Raw genomic sequence first — 24482 nt, 5'->3', positions numbered from 1 at the left:
CAAAATCCCACGGCGTACCGACTAAGAGACCCAAGCTATCCTAAGAAGCTGATTGAATCAAGAGATGTTGTTTTCTTAGAAGATAGGTTTCAAAGTACAGACCAATCAACTGAATCTGTAGTTTCTTTAAATCAACTGGTGTCCGCATATCCTGAAGAAGAAATTGCACAAGAAGAAATTGCACAAGAAGAAATCGCACAAGAAGAATTAGTCTCGGAAATTGAAAGTGATGACTCTTTTCAGTCTATAAATAGCGACGTACAAGAAGAGGATCAACCGGCTCAAGATGACAACTCGGATAATCAAGAGAGAAGATATCCAAATAGAGAGCGTAAGAAGAAAGAGTTCCCCGACTACGTGCTGTATGAGACTACGTGTATCGTTAATGAAGAACCATTATCCGTAAAAGAAGCTATGGAGAGAACAGATAAAGATGAATGGAAGTTGGCAATGGAACAAGAGATCCAGTCACTAAAAGATAATAAGACGTGGACTTTGGTTGATAGACCTAAAAATCAAAAAGTAATTCCTTGCAAGTGGATATATAAAATTAAAAGAAATGAAGAAGGAGAAATTAGTAGATATAAAGCACGTCTAGTAGCGAAAGGTTTCAATCAAGTCATGGGGATTGACTATGAAGAAACTTTTTCCCCCGTAGTTAGAAGTTCTACATTACGTTCTTTAATTGCATTAGCCGTTGAACGTGGAATGGACATGGATCATCTTGATGTGGATACAGCTTTTTTAAATGGAGAGTTGGAAAAACAAATATACATGGAGCAACCAGAAGGATTTAAGGAACCATGTTTACTTACCAAATCCATCTATGGTTTAAAGCAAGCTTCACGTTCATGGAACAAAAAGGTTCACGCTGTGTTACAAGAATTTGGATACAAGCAGTCAAGTCATGAACCTTGTGTATATTTCAAAGTTATTAGAGACAAGATAATAATAGTGGGAGTCTATGTAGATGACTTCTTCATCGTTTCAAATGATTCAAAAGAAAAGTTAAAATTGAAGAATCAACTTAAGAGTAAGTTTAAAATAAAAGACTTAGGTGAGGCCAAACATTTTTTAGGACTCTCGATCGAACGGAATAAGAAGACAGGCGAAGTATTCATTCATCAGAAGCAGTACATAACGGAGATTCTAAAGAAGTTCGGAATGATTGAAAGCAAACCAGTTGCAACTCCAGTCGATCTTGGCATGAAAGGAGCTGAAGATACCAGTAAGAAGATTACAGATGTTCCTTATCAAAATGTTATAGGATCGCTTATGTACCTGGCGGTAAACACCAGACCAGATCTCGCTTTTATAGTGAGTTTCCTCAGTCAATACAATGTTGAACATACTGAAATGAAATGGAAAATGCTGAAGAGAGTACTTCGTTACTTAAATAATACCAAGAACTTAGGTATAATGTTTAAACCTACAGGAGAAGATATAGTAGGATTTGTAGATGCGGATTATGCAAATGATCAAGAAGAAGGAAAGTCGTATACGGGCTACGTGTTCAAATATGGAGGTGGACCGATCTCCTGGGAAAGTAGAAAACAAAGATGTACTTCAATGTCATCAACGGAATCAGAATATGTGGCCATGTCGGAAGCAGCTAAAGAAGCAGTCCATCTGCAAGGATTCTTCACAGAATTGTTGAAAGAAAAGAAGACTATTCTTATTTACAATGACAATCAAAGTGCACAAAGATTGGCTCATAACCCCGTGTTTCACAAACGAGTCAAGCACATTAAGGGGGTCATCCCGTGTGACGGCTTCAAAAAATCGATTTTTTTTTTGCATAAATCTAATCTAGAGCATGCATAGAATATACTGGCAAAGTAATTTTCCGAAATTCGAAGTCATTGAAAAGTTACAGCAGTGAGAAGGTAAGGTGTTTATGCACGCAGTTGAGCGCTCGGCGGGGCCGATAACAAGAGCTATTGTATACCTTCAGATTGTAAACTGAAGCCGATTCTAATCACACGCACACATATTTAGAGATATGTTGATGTCTTGAAACTCAAATTGAATACAACGGTTGCTTAGTTTTGGCTTCGCAGTCAGCGGCGTAATAGCTCTTGAGTCGTCGTAAGCAGTAATATTTTACCGTGCAAGTGTTTCAAGTTTGCGATGAGTGACAAGAAAGGAACAAGAAAAACTCACGCTCATGCTGAGCGAAAAAAGAAGAGAAAATTTCAAGGAAACCGTTATTCATTGGAAAATGATCTGGATTATACGTCGGCATCAGCGAAGAAACTGCTTGGAAGCATGAACCTGGAAGTGCCTGTTGCTTCGAATTTTGCGTACTGTATCTTAGAATTTGCATCTGTATTTTCGGCAATTTCAGCAAATGTTATATGCAAAGAGTGTAAAAGTGACGTGACCTTTAGTCAGACGATTTTACGAGGCTTGGGTTTTAAAATTCTTATGTCGTGTAAGTGCAGTACAGATAAAACGATAAACTCGGGTCCAATGATTCAAAATGCTTTTGAAATTAATCGGCGCTTTGTTTTTGCGATGCGGTTGTTAGGTGTTGGCCACGAAGGAGTGAATCTTTTCTGCAGTTTATTGGACATTTGTCAAGGTATAGGAAACTCGACATATACCGCGCTTTTGGAAAATATTCACACAGCCGCATCTGCAGTGTATGAGTCCGTTCTATCCTTTGCTGCCACACAAGAAAAAAATATGAATGAAGAAGCTGGGAAACCGCAAATTGAATTAACAGTTTCCGGAGATGGAACTTGGAAAAAACGCGGCTTTTCATCTCTATTTGGAGTATCGACGTTAATTGGAAAGTATTCTGGGAAAGTGATAGATGCGATGGTTATGAGTAGTTTTTGTGGTGCTTGTAATCTGTGGAAAAAGTTAAAAAATACTGAACCAGAGAAATACGAGGCATGGTATGCAGATCATGAATCTGAGTGTTCGATAAATCACACAGGAAGTTCCGGTAAAATGGAAATTGATGCCATTGTTGCAATGTTTTTACGCTCGATCGAAAAACACGGCGTGAAATATTTGACGTATGTCGGCGACGGTGACAGCAAGACATTCAATGGCATTTTAAAAGCTGAGCCTTATGGTAATGACTCTCCTGTTATTAAAAAAGAGTGTGTTGGGCATGTTGAGAAACGGATGGGAACACGACTCCGAAATGCTAAAAAGAATAATAAAGGTATTGGTGGCAAAGGTCAGGGCAAGCTAACAGACAAGCTAATTATTGAAATGACAAAATTTTATGGCTTAGCCATTCGTCGCCATCCCGATTCATTAGAAGAAATGAAGAAAGAAGTTTGGGCCACATTCTACCACAAATGCTCTACCGATGAAAATCCTCAGCACCAGAACTGTCCAGCAGGCGAAGGTAGCTGGTGTAAATGGCGGCAGGCTGAAGCTAAGAACACGCTCGACCAATTCCACCACGAGAAGGCCCCATTATCCAAGGAAGTACAAGCAGTAGTTAAATCTATCTATGAAAATTTATCCAAGGACGATCTTTTGACCCGATGTTTAGGAGCAGAGACGCAGAATAATAATGAGTCGTTAAATTCACTCATTTGGACGTTCGCTCCGAAACATCTACATTCAGGCGCTCAGATAGTTCAGATTGCAACTTTTTTGGCCGTCATCATCTTTAATGAAGGCTTCCAAGGCATTATTAAGATAATGCATACGATGGGATGTTCAATTGGACGATCAGCGCACGCTTATGTAGAGCGCCGCGACGATGCCCGGATCAGCCGTTCCGAGCAGCGCATGAGCGACGCGGCAAGAGAGGCTAGAATTTCAGCCAGGGAGGAGCAGTCGGCATTACAAAATTTTCAAGAAGAAGAGGAAGGGATACTCTATGCACCAGGAATAGCAGATTAGTGGTAAGCAAAAATTTCATGGTGTAATTCATACGTGAACTTTCAAACGCGTTTTTCTCAAAACTGTATTTTTTAAACTGGTGTCCATGATTTCTCGAAAACGGTTCAATGGATTTAAATAAAATTTGAATGGTAGATTCAGCACATGTGTGGCTATCGCGGGAACTAGAATTTTTAAAAAATATTGAACCGTTTTCTGTCCGCATAAAAAAATAGTCGCAAAAAATCATGTTATTTTGAGTTATAATTTTTAAAAGCATGCAAAAAATTGAATTTTTAATATTTTCAAATAATCCTAGTTCCCGCGATAGCCATTTATCTATAGATTAAAATGCAATTTGGCTTTTTTATTTCAGATAAACCAGTCTGCCGGAATCGTGGACACCGTTTGTCTGCTTTTTTTTTACATGGGTGCCATTCCAGTGATGTAACTCGCCATCGACGCTATATTTTCAAATAAAAAAATTTACACATATAGTTTTAGATGTAATAAATATATAGTAAAAATTTAGAAGCTCTGTATTTTTTCATTTCGCCGCAAAAAAATGCAAAAAAACCTTAAAAAAAACGGTCATCACACGGGATGACCCCCTTAAGCCAAAGTATCATTTTATTAGAGAGCAGGTACAAGAGGGTAATATTAATATCAAGTACATGTGTACGGAAGATATGATAGCTGATGTGCTTACTAAAGGTCTTGGACGCCTTAAACACCAAAATTGTTTGAAAGGTATAGGAATGAGGAATGCTACATAAAGTATAGGTGTTAAATGTATTAACATGTTTTTTGATTTCAAGAATATATTTTTTGTTGCAACCTTTTTACACCAAAGAACATAAGATTTAAGTTTTATAGTTTTGTATAACAATAGATGTCCTTCGATTAAGGGGGAGTGTTGTAACTAGTATGTAATCTTAACGCCATCTATCGTTTCTAGTTTTATGTTTTTTTCACCATGCGTGCACACCTAGTGCTACTCTATTACACTTTTATTTTATCACTAAGTTGTCGGTCTGCGCGCGCTAAATTATTATATCTGTTGGTACTCTCTGCGTTCGTTACACTCCTCCCTTCGAGTCTTTTCTACAGCGGCACACGGCACGTTTTTTTTGTAACGGTTATTGAAATATACGTTTATCTAAAAACTCGAACTGTCGTACTCTGCCTTAGAAGAAAGCCCTTTTTACAACACGAGCGCTTTCGTAGCTCGTGCTATCCCCTCCAACCAAACGCACAGAGCGAATAATTTTGTTTAGAGTTCGGATTGAGGTAGCGTGGAAAGCGGACGTTTTTCGTTGGCGGGAATTCGCGAGTCCTTTTACGGTTAACTTAAACGAGCTATTAAAGCGTTAGAGAGTGAGTAAGAGGGATAAGGAGGATCTAAAGAGTTGCCACATCAATTTGAGGAGATTTTTAGAAGAATTTTAGGTCCCCCGTCGGAGGGGGGACGACTGTTAGGATGCTAGATACAAATGTAGGTTATGACAGAGACAAGGACGAGAGCCAACCCAAGAATAATAAATTAAACGAGAAGGATAAAATGGATTTAGTAGATAATCACGGAGGGAATGACGCAATACATACAATGAAGGAACAGCTAGTGAATACAAAAGATGAAGCGAAGGATAAGTATCTAATGAGTAGAAAAGATAAGATATTTATGAATATCAAAGGTAAGTTAGTTAAGTACACGCATGAATATGAAAACAAATTAGCAGGTGACACTAATTCCATCCCACGTTTCGAGAAAGAATTCGAAGGTATGAAAATTGTGTGTTGTAGATTAACTACTCAAAATATCTGTAACAAAAAGGGCATGAATAAGATCAAAATACAAATGTTTCTACATAAAGCCAGATGTTATCCAGACGATTTTGAAATGGATCAGTTTAATTTAGCTAGACTTAAGTTTATAAATATGACAGATGCAAATTCTTGTTTAGATAAGCTGTGTAGAGAGTGCAAAGATAAGGTTCATGTATATATCGATGATAGATCAATCACATGTAAAGGGGTGATATCGGATTGGCCTTTTAGTATTCCCGAGTTATGGGATACAATAGTAGATAAAGGTAATATTATGCAAATTGAAAGAATGACTAGAAAGCTTTTTGATAAGAAAAAACAATCCAGGATAGAAAACGATACAGATAATATATGCATCATTTTTAATAAAAACGTTCTTCCAAATAATATATCCATATTTGAAGGTTATGGCCATCTGAAGGTTAGACCATATGTAGAAGCGGTTAAACAATGCTTTAGATGTTTCAGATTTGGACATGTCAAGGCAGTGTGCAAAGGCTCAGAGAAATGCGGTAGATGTGGAAATGAGGCTCACGATGAGTGCAATCTTGAATACTATTGTATTAACTGTGAAGGTTCACATAGATCAACCTTTCGAGGATGCCCGGTGTTCCAATGGAATAGGGAAGTAAAAGTAGTGATGGCGTATCATAACGCAACGTTTTATGAGGCTCAAAGAATCCTAAAAGGCAAAGAAAATAAGACGACTAAGGATTACGATAGATTTACCAAACCCTCGGATTGGCCGGAATTAAAAACATATGCAAAGGTAGTAAAGCAAAATCCTATTGTCCAGAAGAAGATGGATACAAAAAAATCGACCCAATATGAAGATGCACAAGTTGGTTCCAAAAGATCGTCACTGGAAAAAAATCCTAAAGCACTTAAATCGTTAGTAAATAGGCGGGAAGGTAGTCCTAATAGGAATCAATTATATTATAATAGATTTAACATGAGACAGGAAGAAATAAATAGGGATAAAAGAGGTATAGCTATAAGAAGTACAGACGATAAATCAGAAAATGAAAGTAGGGTTATTAAAAAAAGAAGAAGCAATATAGATAGTCATGAAACTAATGGGATCGGAAACTTTTTTAGAGATATAATGTCTCAAATAGCTCAGGAAGAAGTAAAAAATAGCTTAAGAGACGTGGAAATGTTAGATATTAATAACGGGTATAGTAACTCGGATGATAACTATGATAGGTTTTATGATAAGGAAATAAAAGTATATAATCAAGAGCCGGTGGATCAGAGAAATAGAGAGAAAAGTAATAGAAGTCAAAGGTTTAGAGGTCCTGCAAATTATAGATCTAACTATGGTTAAAGTAGTACTCTGGAATGCTCGAGGTATTCGAAACAAGAAATATGAATTCGATTCACATATTAAGCAATTTGATATCGCCGTTATAACTGAAACAAAGGTAAATGATCTGAACAAATTCCAAATATCAGGCTACAACATAATAGGGAAGGAAAGTATAAGTAATAGCGGAGGTATTATTATTGCTATTATAGTAGGAGGATAGAATTTGAAGTTATTAAAGAGTGGTATATTGGTTCCGAAAATGTTGATATTTGTGGTATTAGAATATACAACTCTCAGTTGAAATTCAATCTTATAGCGGTGTATAGAAGGCCGACCGGTAGAGAAGACCCTAAGGTCTGGTCTAATATACTTAATTTTGATAGAAAAGGAATTGGATCTATTGTAATGGGGGACTTTAATGCTCATAATATTCTATAGAATTGCAACGATACGGATTTTAATGGGGAAAATCTACAGGAAAAATTCTTCAATCAGGGTTTCTTATGCGTAAATCAAGATACTTTGTCTAGGCTAAATTACAGAAATCAGATAGCTTCTAATATAGATCTAATTTTCGCGGATGGTAAAATAACTGATTATATTAACTATGAACAAATTCAGGACACTTGGGAGTCAGACCATTTTCCATTAAAAGTAGAAATAGATACAGAGGTCATAGTCTTTAAAAAGATCACTAATAGGTTGTCGACAAAGAATACAAACTGGGAATTGTATCAAAACATAATGAAAAAAAGCATAGAGGAACTAGAAAGTAACATGATAGGCAAAGATCTTCAGACGAGATACTCTTTATTTACTGACAAAATGAAGAGGGCAGTGAATATAGCAACAGGTAGGAAGGAAACATTTGTAAGAAACACAAATATTGAGATAAAGCAAAAAAAGTTAATTAAACAACAAGTAAGATGGTGGGATTCAGAATGCTCATCAGCAATAGAAATACGTAAAAAGAAATTGAAAATATTTAGAAAGCTTCAAACTTTACATTCATTTATAGACTATAAAAAGCAAGTAGCTTTGACAAGAAAAGTACTTAAGAAAAAGAAAAGAGAAAATTTTAAAGCTTTTTATAACAGCATAAATAGATTTTCTAATTTATCTTACGTTTGGAATACAATGAGAACTTTTAAAAAAGCTAGGAGTAGAATAAGCTGGAATAAGTGGCAGATAGAAGATAGAGAAAAAGTCATAAGAGAAGAAATTGATAAATTGTCAGCATTTGGAGTATCTTGGAGGGCAGTAGAGGACGATACATACGATAGAGAGGAAACAGAATTAGATTCGTTATTCTCAGAGGCAGAATTATATAGGGCAATTGGAATGATTAAAAAAGATTCAGCTCCTGGAAGGGATGAAATAGACTATAAAATGATAAAGAATTTACCAAAAAAAGCTCTTCAATTCTTACTACAAATATTTAACGATATATGGTTAGGATCAGGCTTTCCACACGAGTGGAGAGAATATCAGGTCTTATTTATTGATAAGGTGAACAAAAATAAAGTCAGGCCTATATCACTATCGTCATGCATGGGCAAACTAATGGAAAGGTTAGTAAACGAAAGACTTATATGGTGGGCGGAGAAAGAGAAGAAATTACACCCGATGCAAAATGGCTTTCGAAGAGGTAGATCGTGCACTAAAAATCTAGTTAAATTTACATCGGACATCAAGACAGCTTTACTCAGTGAAGAATACGTATTGGCGGCATTCCTAGATGTGGCATCTGCATACGACAACGTTGTCTTTCATATTTTAAAAGCCAAACTAAGAAAGATGGACTGTCCTGGTAGAGTCTTCAAATTTATCAACACCTGGTTAGACAAAAGGGAAGTAGAGTACATCGTAAATAATAAAGTGACTCTGAAAAGAATAATGAGGAAGGGCCTTCCACAAGGAGCTGTCCTGAGCGCTATATTATATGCTCTGAATACTAACGACATTACCGTGGATGTTGACGATGACGTAGAAGAATTAGAATTTGCTGATAATATCGTGGTGTATAGGACGGGTCTTGATAGGAAGCTGAATAAGATGAAGATCGAACAAGCAGTCAACATTATCGCAAGTAACCTTGAGCTGATTGGTTTAGACCTAGAACCCAGAAAAACAACTCTGGTAGAATTTTCGAAGAGCGGCTTCAAAGATGATAACATCTCTATCATGGTAAAAGGCGTGGTAATTCCAAATAAAGATGAATCGAAATTTCTCGGAGTTCGTATGGATAATCGGCTGAAATTCGTAGGCCACATTCAAGAAGTAAGAGCTAAAATTAAAAAAGCAAATTCGATTTTAAAATATTTAAATAGTGTCACCAGGGGAGCAGATTGCGTCACAGCTCTTATGCTATATAAAAGCTTAGTAAGATCAGTTTCCGACTACGGAAGTTTCGTGTACGCCCCCACAAGTAGTACTTTAAGATTAAAACTTGAGAGAGGCCAATTCCAGGGATTAAGAACCGCGATGGGCTTTAGGAATAGCACACCAACAAATGTGCTAGTAGCAGAAGCCAAAGTAGACTTACCAAGCGAGAGAGCCATGATGCTAGCAAAAAATTTCTGTTCCAAGATACTAAAATATGGCAATCCAAAAATCAAAACAAGTATAAGTAACCTAAGCAATAAAGAAATGATACATAGGCTTCGATTCCCACAGAGAAGAAAAAACATAATTTCGATAGCGTGGGATAGAGTCAATCTATTAGCGAAAGATATAGGTCAATCAACAGATAATTTCGAAGTATGGGAAATGAAGTACGAAGATCTTACAGAAGACATAACTATAGAGTTAAAAATAGGACAGTCACATAGCGCTAAAAGGAAAGAAAAGGAAAGAAGAAACCTAGAAGATATGAAATATGGAAATAATGATCTAGACTTTATTAAAGAACTTTGCGATGCACATAATTTGGATAACCCCCAGATTGTTTATACAGATGGTTCAAGAACAGAGGACTCAGTTTCGACAGGAGTCGGCGTGGTCTTTGAAGAGATGGATCAAGCTTTCTATGTCAGCCTTCCGAAAAAGTGTTCGTCATTTTCAGCGGAAGCCTTCGCAATAGCTACTGCATTAAAAAAACTAGAAAAGGATCAAGAACAAGGAGAGAAAAATAATAAGCAAATATTAATATTATCAGATTGCCAGAGTGTATTAAAAGCAATAAAAAACAATAGACTAGATGTATATAAGAGTAGCTTTATATTAGACATTAGAAGACGCCATTCTAGATTAAAAACTAAATTCGGTAGGAAAATTATTTATGGATGGATCCCAGCTCATAGAGGTTATACTGGAAATGAAATAGCAGACAGATTAGCAAAAGTAGGTGCGTCAGAAGTAGAGGAAACAAATATACCCGTCCCGATAACGGACTTAAGAAGCATATTTAGGGAAGAAGCTTGGAATAACACGCAGGATAAATTAATTAGTGAAAGTTCATATAAAGGCAAGGATTACTTTCGAAATTTCCACGACAGAAACAAAAAACAACCTTGGTTTAAAGAAATTAAAGCGGAGAGATATTTTTATTCTTTTATTAATCGTATAAGAGCGAATCACTATAATTTAAACGAGTCTTTAGCTAGAAAAAACTATATAAATATATCTAGATGCGACTGCGGCTACGAAAAGGAAGACATAAATCATGTAATATGGCAGTGTAGTAGGTACGATGTGGAAAGGGAAGCGATGAACGAAGAAATGGTGAAACGTAACATTTACGGAACAGAGAACATAGTGGAATTGATCAAGAGAAAGGACTGGCTTAAAATTGGAGTGATATACAAATTCATTAAACAGATAGGAAGGATTATTTAACAAGTATTGCGTTAATCAGATCAACACTAAAATACGATATATAGCCCAAAGGTGGGGCTGAAGGCGTTTATAACTCCAACCGGAGTTAATAACCTCAAAAAAAAAAAAAAAAACCGTAACCGTAAGAAATCGCCTCCTATCGTCTACAATGACAGCCCATAATCGTAACGAAATGTAACATAAAGAACCGTAAATCCATAACGCGAATTCGTCTTTGAATCGATTCTAACCTGTGTTAACTTTTACAAAGTGCAGAAATTTCGCTATAATGGATATTTACCGTGTTAGAAAAACAGCTCTTGTGGCTATTAACTTAGTTGCGGTAATTCTGCACTTATTGCGGAAAAAGAAGAAAAAGGTTAAACGAAAATATTGGGTTCGGCCAATGTTATTACAGCGGAAGCAAAAAGGCCATTTTCATATTCTCTTTCAATTTATGAAAGACAATGACGATAAACAGTTTTTCAAATTTACTAGATTGACTGTTTTACAATTCAAAAGACTATTAGAATTAGTACAAGAGTCTCTGACAAAGAGAAGTATTCGAGAGCCCCTATCGCCGGAACATCGATTATGTATTACTTTGTAGTAAGTATATTTTGTAATACTTTCAATAATTTATGTGTTTTTTTAAACTATTATAACATATTTTATTTTACGAATATTTTATTTTATAGTTATCTTGCTCATGGTTGCAGTATGCAAACTGTTGCATGGAACTTTTACGTGTCAAAATCAACTGTGAGCAAAGTTATCCGTGACACTTGCAAGATTATATGGGACAAGTTATCGCCTATATGTTTGCCAAGACCTACTGCTGACGATTTCAGAAAGTACTCACGAGATTTCCAAGAGTTGTGGAATATGCCGAATTGTTTCGGGGCGATTGATGGAAAGCACATCGTTGTACAAGCTCCTTACAATACTGGGACCAGTTTCTTCAATTATAAAAAAACATTCAGCATTGTGTTAATGGCAGTTTGTGATGCTAACTACATTTTTACTCTTGTTGATGTTGGTGCTTTTAGTTCACAAAGTGACGGAGGAGTCTTTAAAGAATCAGCTTTTGGAATAGCTCTTGATAACAACAAACTGGAAATACCAGACAATAGCTGCTTACCAGAAACCGACACAAAGTTTCCATATTATATGGTTGCAGATGAAGCGTTTCCTTTGAAAAGCTATATTATGCGACCATATCCTGGAACTAAATTGGACAAAACACAAAAAACTTTCAATTACCATCTTTCTCGAGCACAACGTGTTATCGAAAACTCTTTTGGCATTTTGGCCAGTCGTTGGCGAATCTTCCGATCAACAATTATTGCACATGTTGATACTGCGGAATGGATTGTGTGTGCAGGATTGTGCCTTCATAACTTCCTCCGGATGTCAGAATTATTCTCAAAATCAGAAAATGCTACGTACTGTCCTCCAAATTACGCTGATACATGGGATAACAATGGGAATGTCATATCTGGACAGTGGAGACAATGCGAAGAGAATATCATCTTTAGGAACATGGGAAGAATGGGAGCTAATAATGCTACACGCAAGATTGTTACCTTACGTGACACGCTTGCCGAGTACTTAATTTCTCCAGAAGGCGCAGTTTCGTGGCAAGAAGCATATATTACGAAAGGATCATTTTAATTGTACAATTCGCGAAAATATTAACTATTTAGAACGACGTATATTTTGCAGAATGTTTATTATCATTAAATAACAATCTTATTACGTATTACACATTGTATTTTTAATAAACTTTGGATAACAGCTACATTACAAGTCTCTGTTATAATAATATAATAAACTGCTACATTTATAACATTTTTATGCTGTTTATTTATGTAACATTCATTTATGAAAAAGAAATTCGTACATTGCACAAAATTATAGTAGAGATAGTTTAAAAGTTTTGAAATCATTAATAGCCGACAATTTTTAAAAGTGTTTAGACTCATTTACACATGTGATTGTACTTTAACAACACATAAAACTAAAACTTATTTCTTTGGATTAAATCACATTCATTAATACTATTCTAAAAAAGTACTTTTCTAATTGGAAAGCTTGGACTTATATATTATGTCTTATCTGTACAGTATATATATAGTATATTTACAGCTAATATAAGTATGTAATAACATTTTTACAAAAAATAAGTAACTTTTAAAAATAAGAAACAAGACCAACTTCTTTGGATAGAATCACAAAATAAAAAAAATAAAATACTGTTTACTCTGAGTCAGATTCCAGTTCTAGCATGATGGTGTGGATTTTGGAACAAGCAATTTTTTGATTTTTCTTCGACATTTTCTTCAATTGACTGTACGTAGTCATGCAAAAGTTATAGGCAACATTATCGCTCTTGTCAGCAGATTCACATAGTCCTTTTACACTCTGTAATGCTTCACAAACAACTTGTAAAATATCATCATTGACACTTACATTGGTTTTTACACTTTTTCTTGTTTTGTCATTTACAATGTCTGTATATGTTTTATTGACAGCTGAAGTCTTAACATTCAGTACATTGACATTATTTTCATCCGATGGTTCCATTTTTATTTTCAACAAATCTGATTCTTTGAGCTCATTTCTCACTTGTGGTGTTTCATGCTTGCTTTTGTTATACTCTACAATTTTCAGATATTCAATCACATCTGGATCGTCGGTCTCTAGCGTATCCCATGTAGTAGATTCTTCAGATGGTGACAAGCTTCTTTTCAAAACATTCCCCCGTGTAGATTCTTCAGATAATGACAAGCTTCTTTTTAAAACATTCCCACGTGTCCTGAAATAATTGGAAAAATACTTTTTTTACATGCGTATTTATTGTATGTGTTGTGTATAATGTCTAATACATCATGTCTTGATAGCATAGTCGGCTATCTTTAATTAAGAAACGTACAAATGCGGATAAAAACTTCTATTCGCATGTATGTTTTTGTTAAATATTTTTACTATACGAAGTCAATTTTCAGCAAACTGCATTGCAAGGACACAGTGTGTAAAAAGGCTAAATATAAATACATAATGTAATAAATTTAGTGAACATACTTGAATGGATAATATTTACATAAATTACATACCTTCTACTTTGAACATGAGGTTCTAAGAACTGGAGAGCTTTATACAGATGACTAGGCGTTGACTGTTTTGAGGATCCTGAACCGGATGAAAGCCCTGCTTTTAAAGAACGTCTCTCACGAACAAAACGTTCTCGCAATTGGCTCCATCGGTGTTCGCAGTCAGCAGCTGCATAATAATATGTATGATTAAATTATAGTACACAATACGTATAAACTGTTGTATTACTATAGAACTAAATAAATAATTAAAACTGATAATGCATACATGTACATACCTGTTGCATTCAACGCTTCTGCAATGCTACACCACGAATTTTGTGATTTTAATTTGTCTTTGTAATCGGGACTGCTTTTATTGTATAAATGAGAACATTTCTCCACCAATTCAATTAAACGTTGATCCGTCAAGTCCATTGTAAACATATAACCTCACACCCGTTCTGAATGTAATGTTCTGAACTAACCTCTCTTCGTTACCATAACCGTGGTACGTGCCGTGGTATGCAAAAAGTTCAAATAAACCAACTTTTACGGTTACGGTCTTACGGTTAGGGTTAGGTTTACGGATCTCCATTGGACCCGCGCCTTATATGCCACGATGCCGTGCATTTCGGGAATCGCTCCTCGTGTCTCGCCGAGTGCCGAGTCTCGAGTTGACAAATCGACGATGCGCTATACGTTACATTTACGTTTATATTTACAAATTCTAATTTTTATATTTATAAATAAGTGAATAAATAAATATATCTATATATATATATTTAAAAATTATAAATATAAAAATTGCAAATATAATTAATTAAAAAAATATTTATAAACATAAAAACTAAAATTCGTAAATGTAATGTATAGAAATCCCCGTTCTGACCAATATGCTCTTCTATCAACAAAGTCTTACATTAAAAACCTTTACTTTAGCATAATAGTATTTAAATTTAATATTTAAATACATAACAATAATTACATATTAACTATATCGAGAAAAAAAAACAGTTTATAATGTTCTTTTAACAGTTATTAAATTTATATTAGCTTTTAATGTTTATAAGCGGCCACGAGCAACAACAGAGAGATATTGGATTAAAATAAAAACAATTTCTTAAATAAACAATACACATGGTTAACGTTTCGACTGTACTTAGTCTTCTTTGGAACGGATTACTTCGATAGAAGAAGATAAATATAAAAAAACATGATAATTAATGTTCTAGTTTACATATTAAAATATTAAACATTAGTCTAGACTAAAACATTAAACAATCATCTAATAATATAAACTAAGTAAACAATAATCTAATTAAATCGCAAATATAAAAACGCCAGAATAATTGAATAAAACCATAACAAGATAAATTTATATTGAGAAGTGGTAAAATCTCTTCCGTCAAGAAGAGAATGTAAAGAATTATTAACGGATATGTTCTGATTTAAAAGATCTTTAAAACATATATTTTTCAGGAACTTTTTATAGGGAAACGAAGAAAGTGAATAACGTTAAACTTTGCATGTTCTCTTCACCTTATTTTAAAAGTTTATTTTCATTTTTTAAGTAACAAAAATGTTCTTCTCTTCTGTTATATCCTGGTCGCCATAAATGACAGACGGTGTAAATAATTCTAGCTGTTCTAGGTATCTGAAACGCAAAAAGCTAAAATTTCCTTATTCAGAAGAAAATACCACTGCCATGCGTGGCAACTTTACAAAATTGGTGTGCAGCCTTTTAATGTTCCACCCGGCATTCTAAAAGATGTCTTGAAAATTATGAAAGATGAAGGACATGATCTTACCATAACGGACAAGTTAACTGTGCTAACGTTTGAGGAAATATATATTTCAAATAAATTGGACCTTGAACGAAAGGAACAGAAAGTTTACGGACCTCATAAAACATGCCAATTTATTATGGCACGAGGACTGTTTAAAAAATGGAAACAGCCCGTTTTTTACGATTTTGATACGTCAATGACCCAGAATATAATGTTTAGCGTGATACGTGACCTATATGAAGCTGGACATATTGTTGTGGCAATAACATGTGACATGGGTCCAACTAATATAAAATTATGGAATGAACTGAATATTGGAATCGACATTTCCAGTCATTCCGAAAATGCAAAAATTAAACAGAGCGCCGGAAAGCAATGCTTTATTGTCTATCCTGTAGACAACTCCCTCAAAATTTTTTTCTATGCCGATGTTCCGCATTTATTAAAATTGGCTAGAAATAATTTATTTGATTCTGGTTTTAGAATTAATGAAGAGTTTGTCAATAACAGTTGCTTAGAAGAACTATTAGCACTTAATACAGGAGACTTAAAAATAGCACACAAACTAAATCGAGCACATTTGGATGTAAAAGGATCACAACGTCAAAATGTGAAAATGGCAGCACAGGTTTTTTCAAACCAAAATGCATCGGCTATTCAATGGTGCGGAAAAAAGGACTATTAGCCTGCAAACAATGGAAGCAAATGTCTGTTATACTCAAATATTTAACAATTGGTTTGATGTTTTTAATAGTCAAATGAAATTTGGACATCATAGTGGCTCGCATGCTTATGGTATAAATTTAGAAGAGTAAAATAAAATTATCAATGATATGAGCCAATTTCTACAAGAAATGCGAGTTGGACAGAAGAGGTCAGCTTTACTGCAATTCCAAAAGGAAATTTTAATATGTAACAAGTCCTTAAAAGAAATGTTGCCATACATTCAAGACAAGTATACATTTGAGACATTCCAAATCGAATATCTGTTAACACGCAGATTAAACCAAGATATACTTGAACATTTTTTCTCGTATTTGAGATCAATGGGTGCAGGACACGATCATCCGACGCCTGTGGAACTACAAAATCGCCTAAAATGGTATATCTTAGGAAAGCATTCAGGACACGCAATTTCGCCAGGAGAAAATACGGAAGGAGACAGTAGCTCTACACCATTAATCGACATTGAAGATACACGTGTTGATTTCATCAATGCAACATGCTCGCAATTCCTATCTGACAAAGAACAAATTATGGCCGAAGAAGAATTATTTATGTACGTAACAGAACCAGACAAAATTTCTACTGACAATGCAAAGGAAAAAGAAGAAAAAGACAATAACAATGAAGAAGAAAAAAATACTGAAAAATTTTTTAAATTTTTTTATTTAATTTGTAGTTGATATTCAATATATTCTGCATAATATATATTTTTTTAATAGTGGAAACTATTTTCATTAATCACTAAATCTGCGTATTTATGAAAAATGGAAATTCATGAAAACTGGATAAAATTACGAACTTGCCGACTTAGTTTTGTTGCTAATTGTCTTTCCAGAGCTACATTTAAGAAGTTACAACCCTACTCCAGACGAAATACAGTTGCTGGAGGATTTCGAGCGAGTTTCAGCTAGCGAAATCATAGAAAAGAATGCGCTGTTATACATAGCCGGTTACGTAGCACATAGATTTCGAAATAAATACAGCCACTTGAGTGTTCCAACCAAGAGTCTTCCCAATTTATCTGACGATTGGGTTTCCTTCCTTTCCAGAGGCAACTGCATCTATCCTTGCTCAAACTTCCAGAAAACAGCAGAAATAATGAATGAAGAATTCGAAAAGTTTCATGGAAATTTTTTTAATAAAAAATAAAAAATTTTTGATAAATTGACAGACATTGTTTGCGAAAAAACACATGATAGTTTTCCAAAAACAGTAATTGCATGTCTAGTTCGTACTAGAACATATATAAGATTACGGAAAATAAATAAAGACATCGTGGAAAATAATTTAACAAAGAAAAAGAACAGAAAAATGTATAAAATATGTAACAAAAAGAACATTGACAACAAATAATATTCTACAATGCCTTACAATCAACATTTTAATTTCAGTAAATTCAATTTATTTCTCGATTAACTGGCGCAATATGTACAAAAATGCACGACGTTTCGGCTCACGATTCGAGCCCTTTTCAAGTGCAAACTGAAACAGGAACAGCGAGAAAAAACAAACAATATAAATGAATCGAGATAAATATTAAATTAACAACGTTAAATAGTGAGCAATACCTATATCATCTATTGACTCGTCACATAATTAATACAGATTCCTGAGTTCACGAGCATGTTCCCGCATGGCCATAAAGGTCAGCTGTGGACCAAACTTAATTTGTAGCAACAATGATATGAGGAGAGAAAGCGACGATCAAGAAAACTTACGAATTCCGTGATAACTTTTCGCGTATGACAGATTCTTCGTTGCGACATGTTACATGTATGCGAGTGCTTAGGAGACTGAGCGGCCAAAGAAAGAAACAAGGTGTCCCGAGATATAAATATAAACATTTAAACAGACATGATGACACTGTCGTATATCGAGTTTAAACTTAAGTTCTCCGTATCTTTTTTTAAATTAATCGTGTTCTTATTTTTCTTTATAAAGAACATCTCAGCGATCTCCCTCATTTTCCAGTGAGGTTCTTTGTGTAATATTTTCGGATCTGACCACTTAAAATTATGGTCATTCTGTATCCGGTGTTTACTTACGACAGAGAAATTGCTGGCATGTTTTTTGATATCGCTGAAATGTTCCTTCACTCTTGTTTCAAGATGTCTCTTCGTCTGGCCAATGTAGGACGCGTCGCAATTCTCGCAATCAATTTTGTAAACTACATTAGTTTCCCTGTTAGTCGCTAATCTGTCCTTGCCCTCCTGATGACAGCACTGAGTTTTTTCGGTATCTTATATACTACATCACAGCGGACTCTCTCAAGAGTACCCCGTATGCCCGCGCTTAAGTCCTTCACGTAAGGGATCACCACACATCTGCGTACGTCAAACGTGCTGTCGCGTTCGGAATTGTTAGCGCTCAAAACCCTTCTATTTTCTAATTGTCGCAATCTATTGTTAATATGCGTCGTTAATTTAATATTTATCTCGATTCATTTATATTGTTTGTTTTTTCTCGCTGTTCCTGTTTCAGTTCGCACTTGAAAAGGGCTCGAATCGTGAGCCGAAATGTCGTGCATTTTTGTACATATTGCGCCAGTTAATCGAGAAATAAATTGAATTTACTGATTTTATTCACTGGCGGACGAAATTATTACCGATTTTAATTTCATATATTAAACTAAAGAAATCAAATATTTTTTTGAATGTTGTACGCTGGACATACCTGCCGAATACATTTTCAGGATGTCTTCCACCCCTATAGAAAGATTACCAAACTACTAGTTTTAATGCTGTTTCAGATAAGTATACTCTCTCTCTCTTTCCTTCTTAAATTTCCTCCTTTCCTACATTTAATAACCAATATAACTAATTATTAATATAACAAAAATATTGTAACGTTGTTTTAAAACTGTAGATTATACCTTTTTTAAAAAAAGGTAAAAAAAGCGCCAAGTACACGTATAGTAGTGTATATGTTGTTAAATAAAAAAAAAGAAAGTGGTAGTATTATACCTCGAAAAAACCTAAGTAACAAGTGGTAGATCTTTATATCTCGAAAAATCTCGAAAAAATCTAAGCAGTAGTATCTTTATTTCCGAAAAATTATAACCCAAGTGATACACGTCACAAAATTATGTTACCTTATCAAAAAGAAGAGTCGCGCTTCAAGTGATCTATTACAATTACAAAAAAGAAATGATATCTCTTTAAATTAGAGCGCCAATTACTGAGAGAACATGTATATTGCCTCAAAAAATAATTGTTGCACTACTTTGAAAAATCTTTACATTGTGTCAATTAGAAAAAAATGTATGATAACAATTTTATAAGATTAAAAAATTTTATTTAAATTTAACAAGGGAATACAAGATATTTAAATACAAAGTTTACATGTGTATTTTTTAGTGGTCACAAAGAATTACAGAGGTAACAGTACAAAATAAAAATATTTTATTAAAATATTTAATCCAACGAGGGAATACAATTTGTATTTAAATACAAAGTTTATATATGTATTTTTCAATAGAATAAAAGATTTAATCACAAAGAATTACAGAAGTAACAGTACAAAATAAAAATATTTTATTAAAATACATAAATTTTTCTTGTAAAAAAACTTGGGGCGCTGCTAGACCTTTTAAATAAATAAGGACAACAATAAATAAAAATAATTCAGAGAAGAATGCAATGGGAGTAATATTAAATGATTATCAGCGTGGATGTGGGAGTGAGTGATATGGGTGTGCGTGACTACGCGGACGGCGGATAATGCGGCTTATAATTAAGTATAAAATAAGTTTATTTATTTATTTAAAATTTCGAGGTCTAGCAGCGCCAAGTTTTTTTACAAGAAAAATTTATGTATTTTAATAAAATATTTTTATTTTGTACTGTTACCTCTGTAATTCTTTGTGATTAAATCTTTTATTCTATTGAAAAATACATATATAAACTTTGTATTTAAATACAAATTGTATTCCCTCGTTGGATTAAATATTTTAATAAAATATTTTTATTTTGTACTGTTACCTCTGTAATTCTTTGTGACCACTAAAAAATACACATGTAAACTTTGTATTTAAATATCTTGTATTCCCTTGTTAAATTTAAATAAAATTTTTTAATCTTATAAAATTGTTATCATACATTTTTTTCTAATTGACACAATGTAAAGATTTTTCAAAGTAGTGCAACAATTATTTTTTGAGGCAATATACATGTTCTCTCAGTAATTGGCGCTCTAATTTAAAGAGATATCATTTCTTTTTTGTAATTGTAATAGATCACTTGAAGCGCGACTCTTCTTTTTGATTAGATAACATAATTTTGTGACGTGTATCACTTGGGTTATAATTTTTCGGAAATAAAGATACTACTGCTTAGATTTTTTCGAGATTTTTCGAGATATAAAGATCTACCACTTGTTACTTAGGTTTTTTCGAGGTATAATACTACCACTTTCTTTTTTTTTAGGTAACAACATATACACTACTATACGTGTACTTGGCGCTTTTTTTTAGCTTTTTTTAAAAAAAGTAATTTTGTGCGGATATCACGCCTTTTTGTAGTATATTACGCATTGTATAAACAGTATGTACAGGATAAAGCTATTTGGAGGTATAATACTACCACTTTGTTTTTTTCGAGGTAACAACATAACAGGGTAACAACATAATACATATACACTATTATGCGTGTACTTGGCGCTCTTTTTTACCTTTTTTTAAAAAAGGTAATTTTGTGCGGATATCACGCCTTTTTGTAGTATATTACGCATTGTATAAACAGTATGTACAGGATAAAGCTATTTAGAGGTATAATACTACCACTTTGTTTTTTTTTTGAGGTAACAACATAACAAACAACATAATACATATACACTATTATGCGTGTACTTGGCGCTCTTTTTTACCTTTTTTAAAAAAAAGTAATTTTGTACGGATATCACGCCTTTTTGTAGTGTTACGCATCTTAATCTTATAAACAATATATCTTATAATCTTATAAACCGTATATAATACAAGGTATGAAGCTAAAAGTGTTACGGACTATTATTTCTAAAGAAAACAACAATTTAATATTTTGCTTAGTTTTTTTTAAATAATAATCTGTAACCCTTTTAGTTGTACACCTTGTATATATTTTTCAATTTCAACATAAAACATAATCGCAATAAAACATGATTAAGGTTAATAAGTCGTTAACTGTAAAATTCTTTATTTATTTTTATTTGCGTGTCTTACTGAATGTTGTTCGCAACTGTATATGTACCGATATCTTCAGGTATCGATATTTTTGATAATTATTTTCACGTCAGACATAATTTTAATTCATCCAATTTTTATTATGTCTAGACATAATTTTTGTCCAATTTTTATTATGTCTAGACATAATTTTAATTTAGCGATTTTTATTATGTCATGACATAATTTTAATTTTACCGCTAAGGAAATTTTAAGTCGATTGTTATGAATCAAGATTGAATTCAATGTTTAGGTGTCCCAGGTTGCCGATGACGAGGTCCACATAGCGCGCTCTATAGTTTTCGGTGTCCAGGTGTATTAATACTTTGAATTCGATGGCCACGTGTTCCAAGTTGCCGATGACGAGGTCCACATAGTGCGCTTCGTAGTTCTCGGTGTCTACATGTATTAATACCTCGAATTCGATATCTACGTGTCCTACATTGGGTGCGTTCAGCCGATACTTTGCTAGCCTAGCAATCGTGAGCAGTCGCTCGTTTTCGCTCGTTTCCTCTCTTTCGACCTACTGAATTAAAAAGAGAGGAAACGAGCAAAAACGAGCGACTGCTCACGATTGCTAGGCTAGCGGAGTATCGGCTGAACGCACCCATTCAGATTTAAAGTTATTAATACACCTAGACATCAAAAACTATGAAGTGCACTATGTGGACCTCGTCATCAGCAACTTGGGACACCTAGACATCAATTTTAAGGTATTAATACACGTAGACACCGAAAACTACGGAGCGCAATATGTGGACCTCGTCATCGGCAACCTGGGACACCTAAACATTGAATTCAACATATTATTACACCTGGACACCGAAAACTACGAAGCGCACTATGTGGACCTCGTCATCAACAACCTGGGACACCTAGACATCAAATTCAACGTACGATTACACCTGGACACCGGAAACTATGAAGCGCACTATCTGGATCCCGTCATCGGCAACCTGGGATACGTGGACATCGAATTCAAAATATTAATACACGTAGACACCGAAAACTACGGAGCGCACTATGTGGACTTTGTCATCGGCAACCTGGGACACCTAGACATCAAATTCAATGTACGATTACACCTGGACACCGGAAACTATGAAGCGCACTATCTGGATCCCGTCATCGGCAACCTGGGATACGTGGACATCAAATTCAAGGTATTAATACACGTAGACACCGAAAACTACGGAGCGCACTGTGTGGACCTCGTCATCGGCAACCTGGAACACGTAGACATCGAATTCAACGTATTATTACACCTGGACACCGAAAACTATGAAGCGTACTATCTGGACCTCGTCATTGGCAACCTGGGATACGTGAACATCGAATTCAAGGTATTAATACACGTAGACACCGAAAACTACGGAGCGCACTGTGTGGACCTCGTCATCGGCAACCTGTGACACGTAGACATCGCATTCAACGTATTATTACACCTGGACACCGAAAACTATAAAGCGCACTATCTGGACCTCGTCATCGGCAACCTGAGATACATAGACATCAAATTCAAGCTTGATTCATAAGAATCGACTTAAAAATTCCCTAGCGGCACTTTCTGCCAAGCGTAGAGAACCTTCTTTTCCGTTGACTCAATATTTATTATATATATACCTAATTTTTACCTAAATAGAAATCTTCCTCCTGACCGATAAGTCTATCGACCTAATTTTGAAATACGCGCGCGATGTCGAAACTGGCGATACCTGCGCCGCCAGTGTCGAAAAAGTGAAAGTGACGTTCTCTGTTTGTTACATGTATGTTATAAAGAGCGGTCGTCGACGTAGACGACGTATCTTAAAAATAAATTTTCGCATTTGAACTTTGCGTCGCAATATCTCCGCGGGGCGAGGGGGGATCCACGTTATCGCCGCGCCGCGGAGCGTTCGCGTTTTCGGGCGCCGCGGGGCGAGGGGACCCGCGTTCGCGTTTCGCCGCGCCGCGGAGTCCGCGTGACGTCACACGGCACGCTCGCGTTATCTCTCCTTCGCGCGCGGTTTCTCGCTCCCGGCCCCCGTTATCTTTCCCCCGTTCGCGTTCTCTTTCCCTCGCGTGTTCTCGCTCGCAGTTTCTCTCGCTCGCCCCCGACCCCCGTTTGCGCGAATACCTGCACGTGTGCGTGAAGTCACCGCGAGACATATTCTTGAAAATGATAAATATAATAAATTACATTTCACTATATGTATAAGGACTATATATGTTAATTATGGGGGTCAAGGTTGGTATAGGATCTCTGCGTGGTTTGCAGATGTCGAATATGCAACCATAATAAATGTGGAGTAATGCCCGAGCTGTTTTGGCAATACCAGCAAATCCTACCTCCACGTCCACGAAGACTTCACACTCCACCTAGTGAATGTCGCGTGTCCCCTGGGTGCAGCCTGGCTGTAGCTAACGGAGGAGGGTGAAGGCGAGTGTCCGGCGCCTTAAAACGGGACCATTTCGACTAAGGGAAGGAAAACCCTGACAGAAAACCTGCTGTTCTCAGCCAGTGTAAGGTGGCAGCCCCGCCAGCGAGATCGGGTGCAGTGGGCTAATAACCCGCTCATCTTAAACCCACACCTATTACAGAAACCAACACGAAGGATAGCCGGACGGAACGACAGTTGACGACCTTTGGAATGAAAACTCGGACTAGATTCGGAACATGGAACATTCGAACTTTACTGGAGGCCTCCCGCTTGGCTCAGGTTTGCAGGGAAATGGAGACCTATAGGCTGGATATCTTGGGACTGTGCGAGACGAGGTGGCCAGATAGCGGTGAAATGACGACTAACGATGGTAGATTATTTATATACTCTGGTAAGCCTGGTGGCGAACCCAGAACTGGAGGTGTTGGGATAATACTGAGCGAGAATATGAGGAAG

General features: G+C 35.4%; 5 protein-coding genes across 16 annotated transcripts in view; 3 read left to right on the top strand and 2 right to left on the bottom strand.

The window, feature by feature from the left end:
- Spir (spire type actin nucleation factor) overlaps positions 1-24482 on the bottom strand; it is a 270912-nt gene that overhangs the window by 142788 nt on the left and 103642 nt on the right. The window lies entirely within an intron of this gene.
- LOC143908757 (uncharacterized) lies at positions 1585-4343 on the top strand. The gene is made up of 2 exons (XM_077426530.1): positions 1585-3875; positions 4229-4343. Exon 1 carries the CDS (start codon positions 2131-2133, stop codon positions 3871-3873), a length of 1743 nt encoding a protein of 580 aa, XP_077282656.1. The 5' UTR covers positions 1585-2130; the 3' UTR covers positions 3874-3875; positions 4229-4343.
- LOC143908758 (uncharacterized) lies at positions 5070-7006 on the top strand. The gene has a single exon (XM_077426531.1). The coding sequence runs from the start codon at positions 5333-5335 to the stop codon at positions 7004-7006; it is 1674 nt and encodes a 557-aa protein (XP_077282657.1). The 5' UTR covers positions 5070-5332.
- On the top strand, positions 7733-12684 carry LOC143908754 (uncharacterized). The gene is made up of 2 exons (XM_077426516.1): positions 7733-11413; positions 11503-12684. The coding sequence occupies exon 1, from the start codon at positions 7733-7735 to the stop codon at positions 10823-10825; it is 3093 nt and encodes a 1030-aa protein (XP_077282642.1). The 3' UTR covers positions 10826-11413; positions 11503-12684.
- LOC143908761 (uncharacterized) lies at positions 12764-14485 on the bottom strand. Its single transcript, XM_077426536.1, has 3 exons — positions 14196-14485; positions 13921-14086; positions 12764-13622 (listed from the first exon to the last, which is right to left on the bottom strand). The coding sequence occupies exons 1-3, from the start codon at positions 14341-14343 to the stop codon at positions 13064-13066; spliced, it is 873 nt and encodes a 290-aa protein (XP_077282662.1). The 5' UTR covers positions 14344-14485; the 3' UTR covers positions 12764-13063.

The sequence above is a fragment of the Temnothorax americanus genome, unplaced genomic scaffold (assembly GCF_048541705.1).
Source record: "Temnothorax americanus isolate GAGA-0224 unplaced genomic scaffold, ASM4854170v1 Scaffold114, whole genome shotgun sequence".
Classification (NCBI taxonomy): domain Eukaryota; kingdom Metazoa; phylum Arthropoda; class Insecta; order Hymenoptera; family Formicidae; genus Temnothorax; species Temnothorax americanus.
This window is presented reverse-complemented; position numbering and strand designations above follow the sequence as displayed.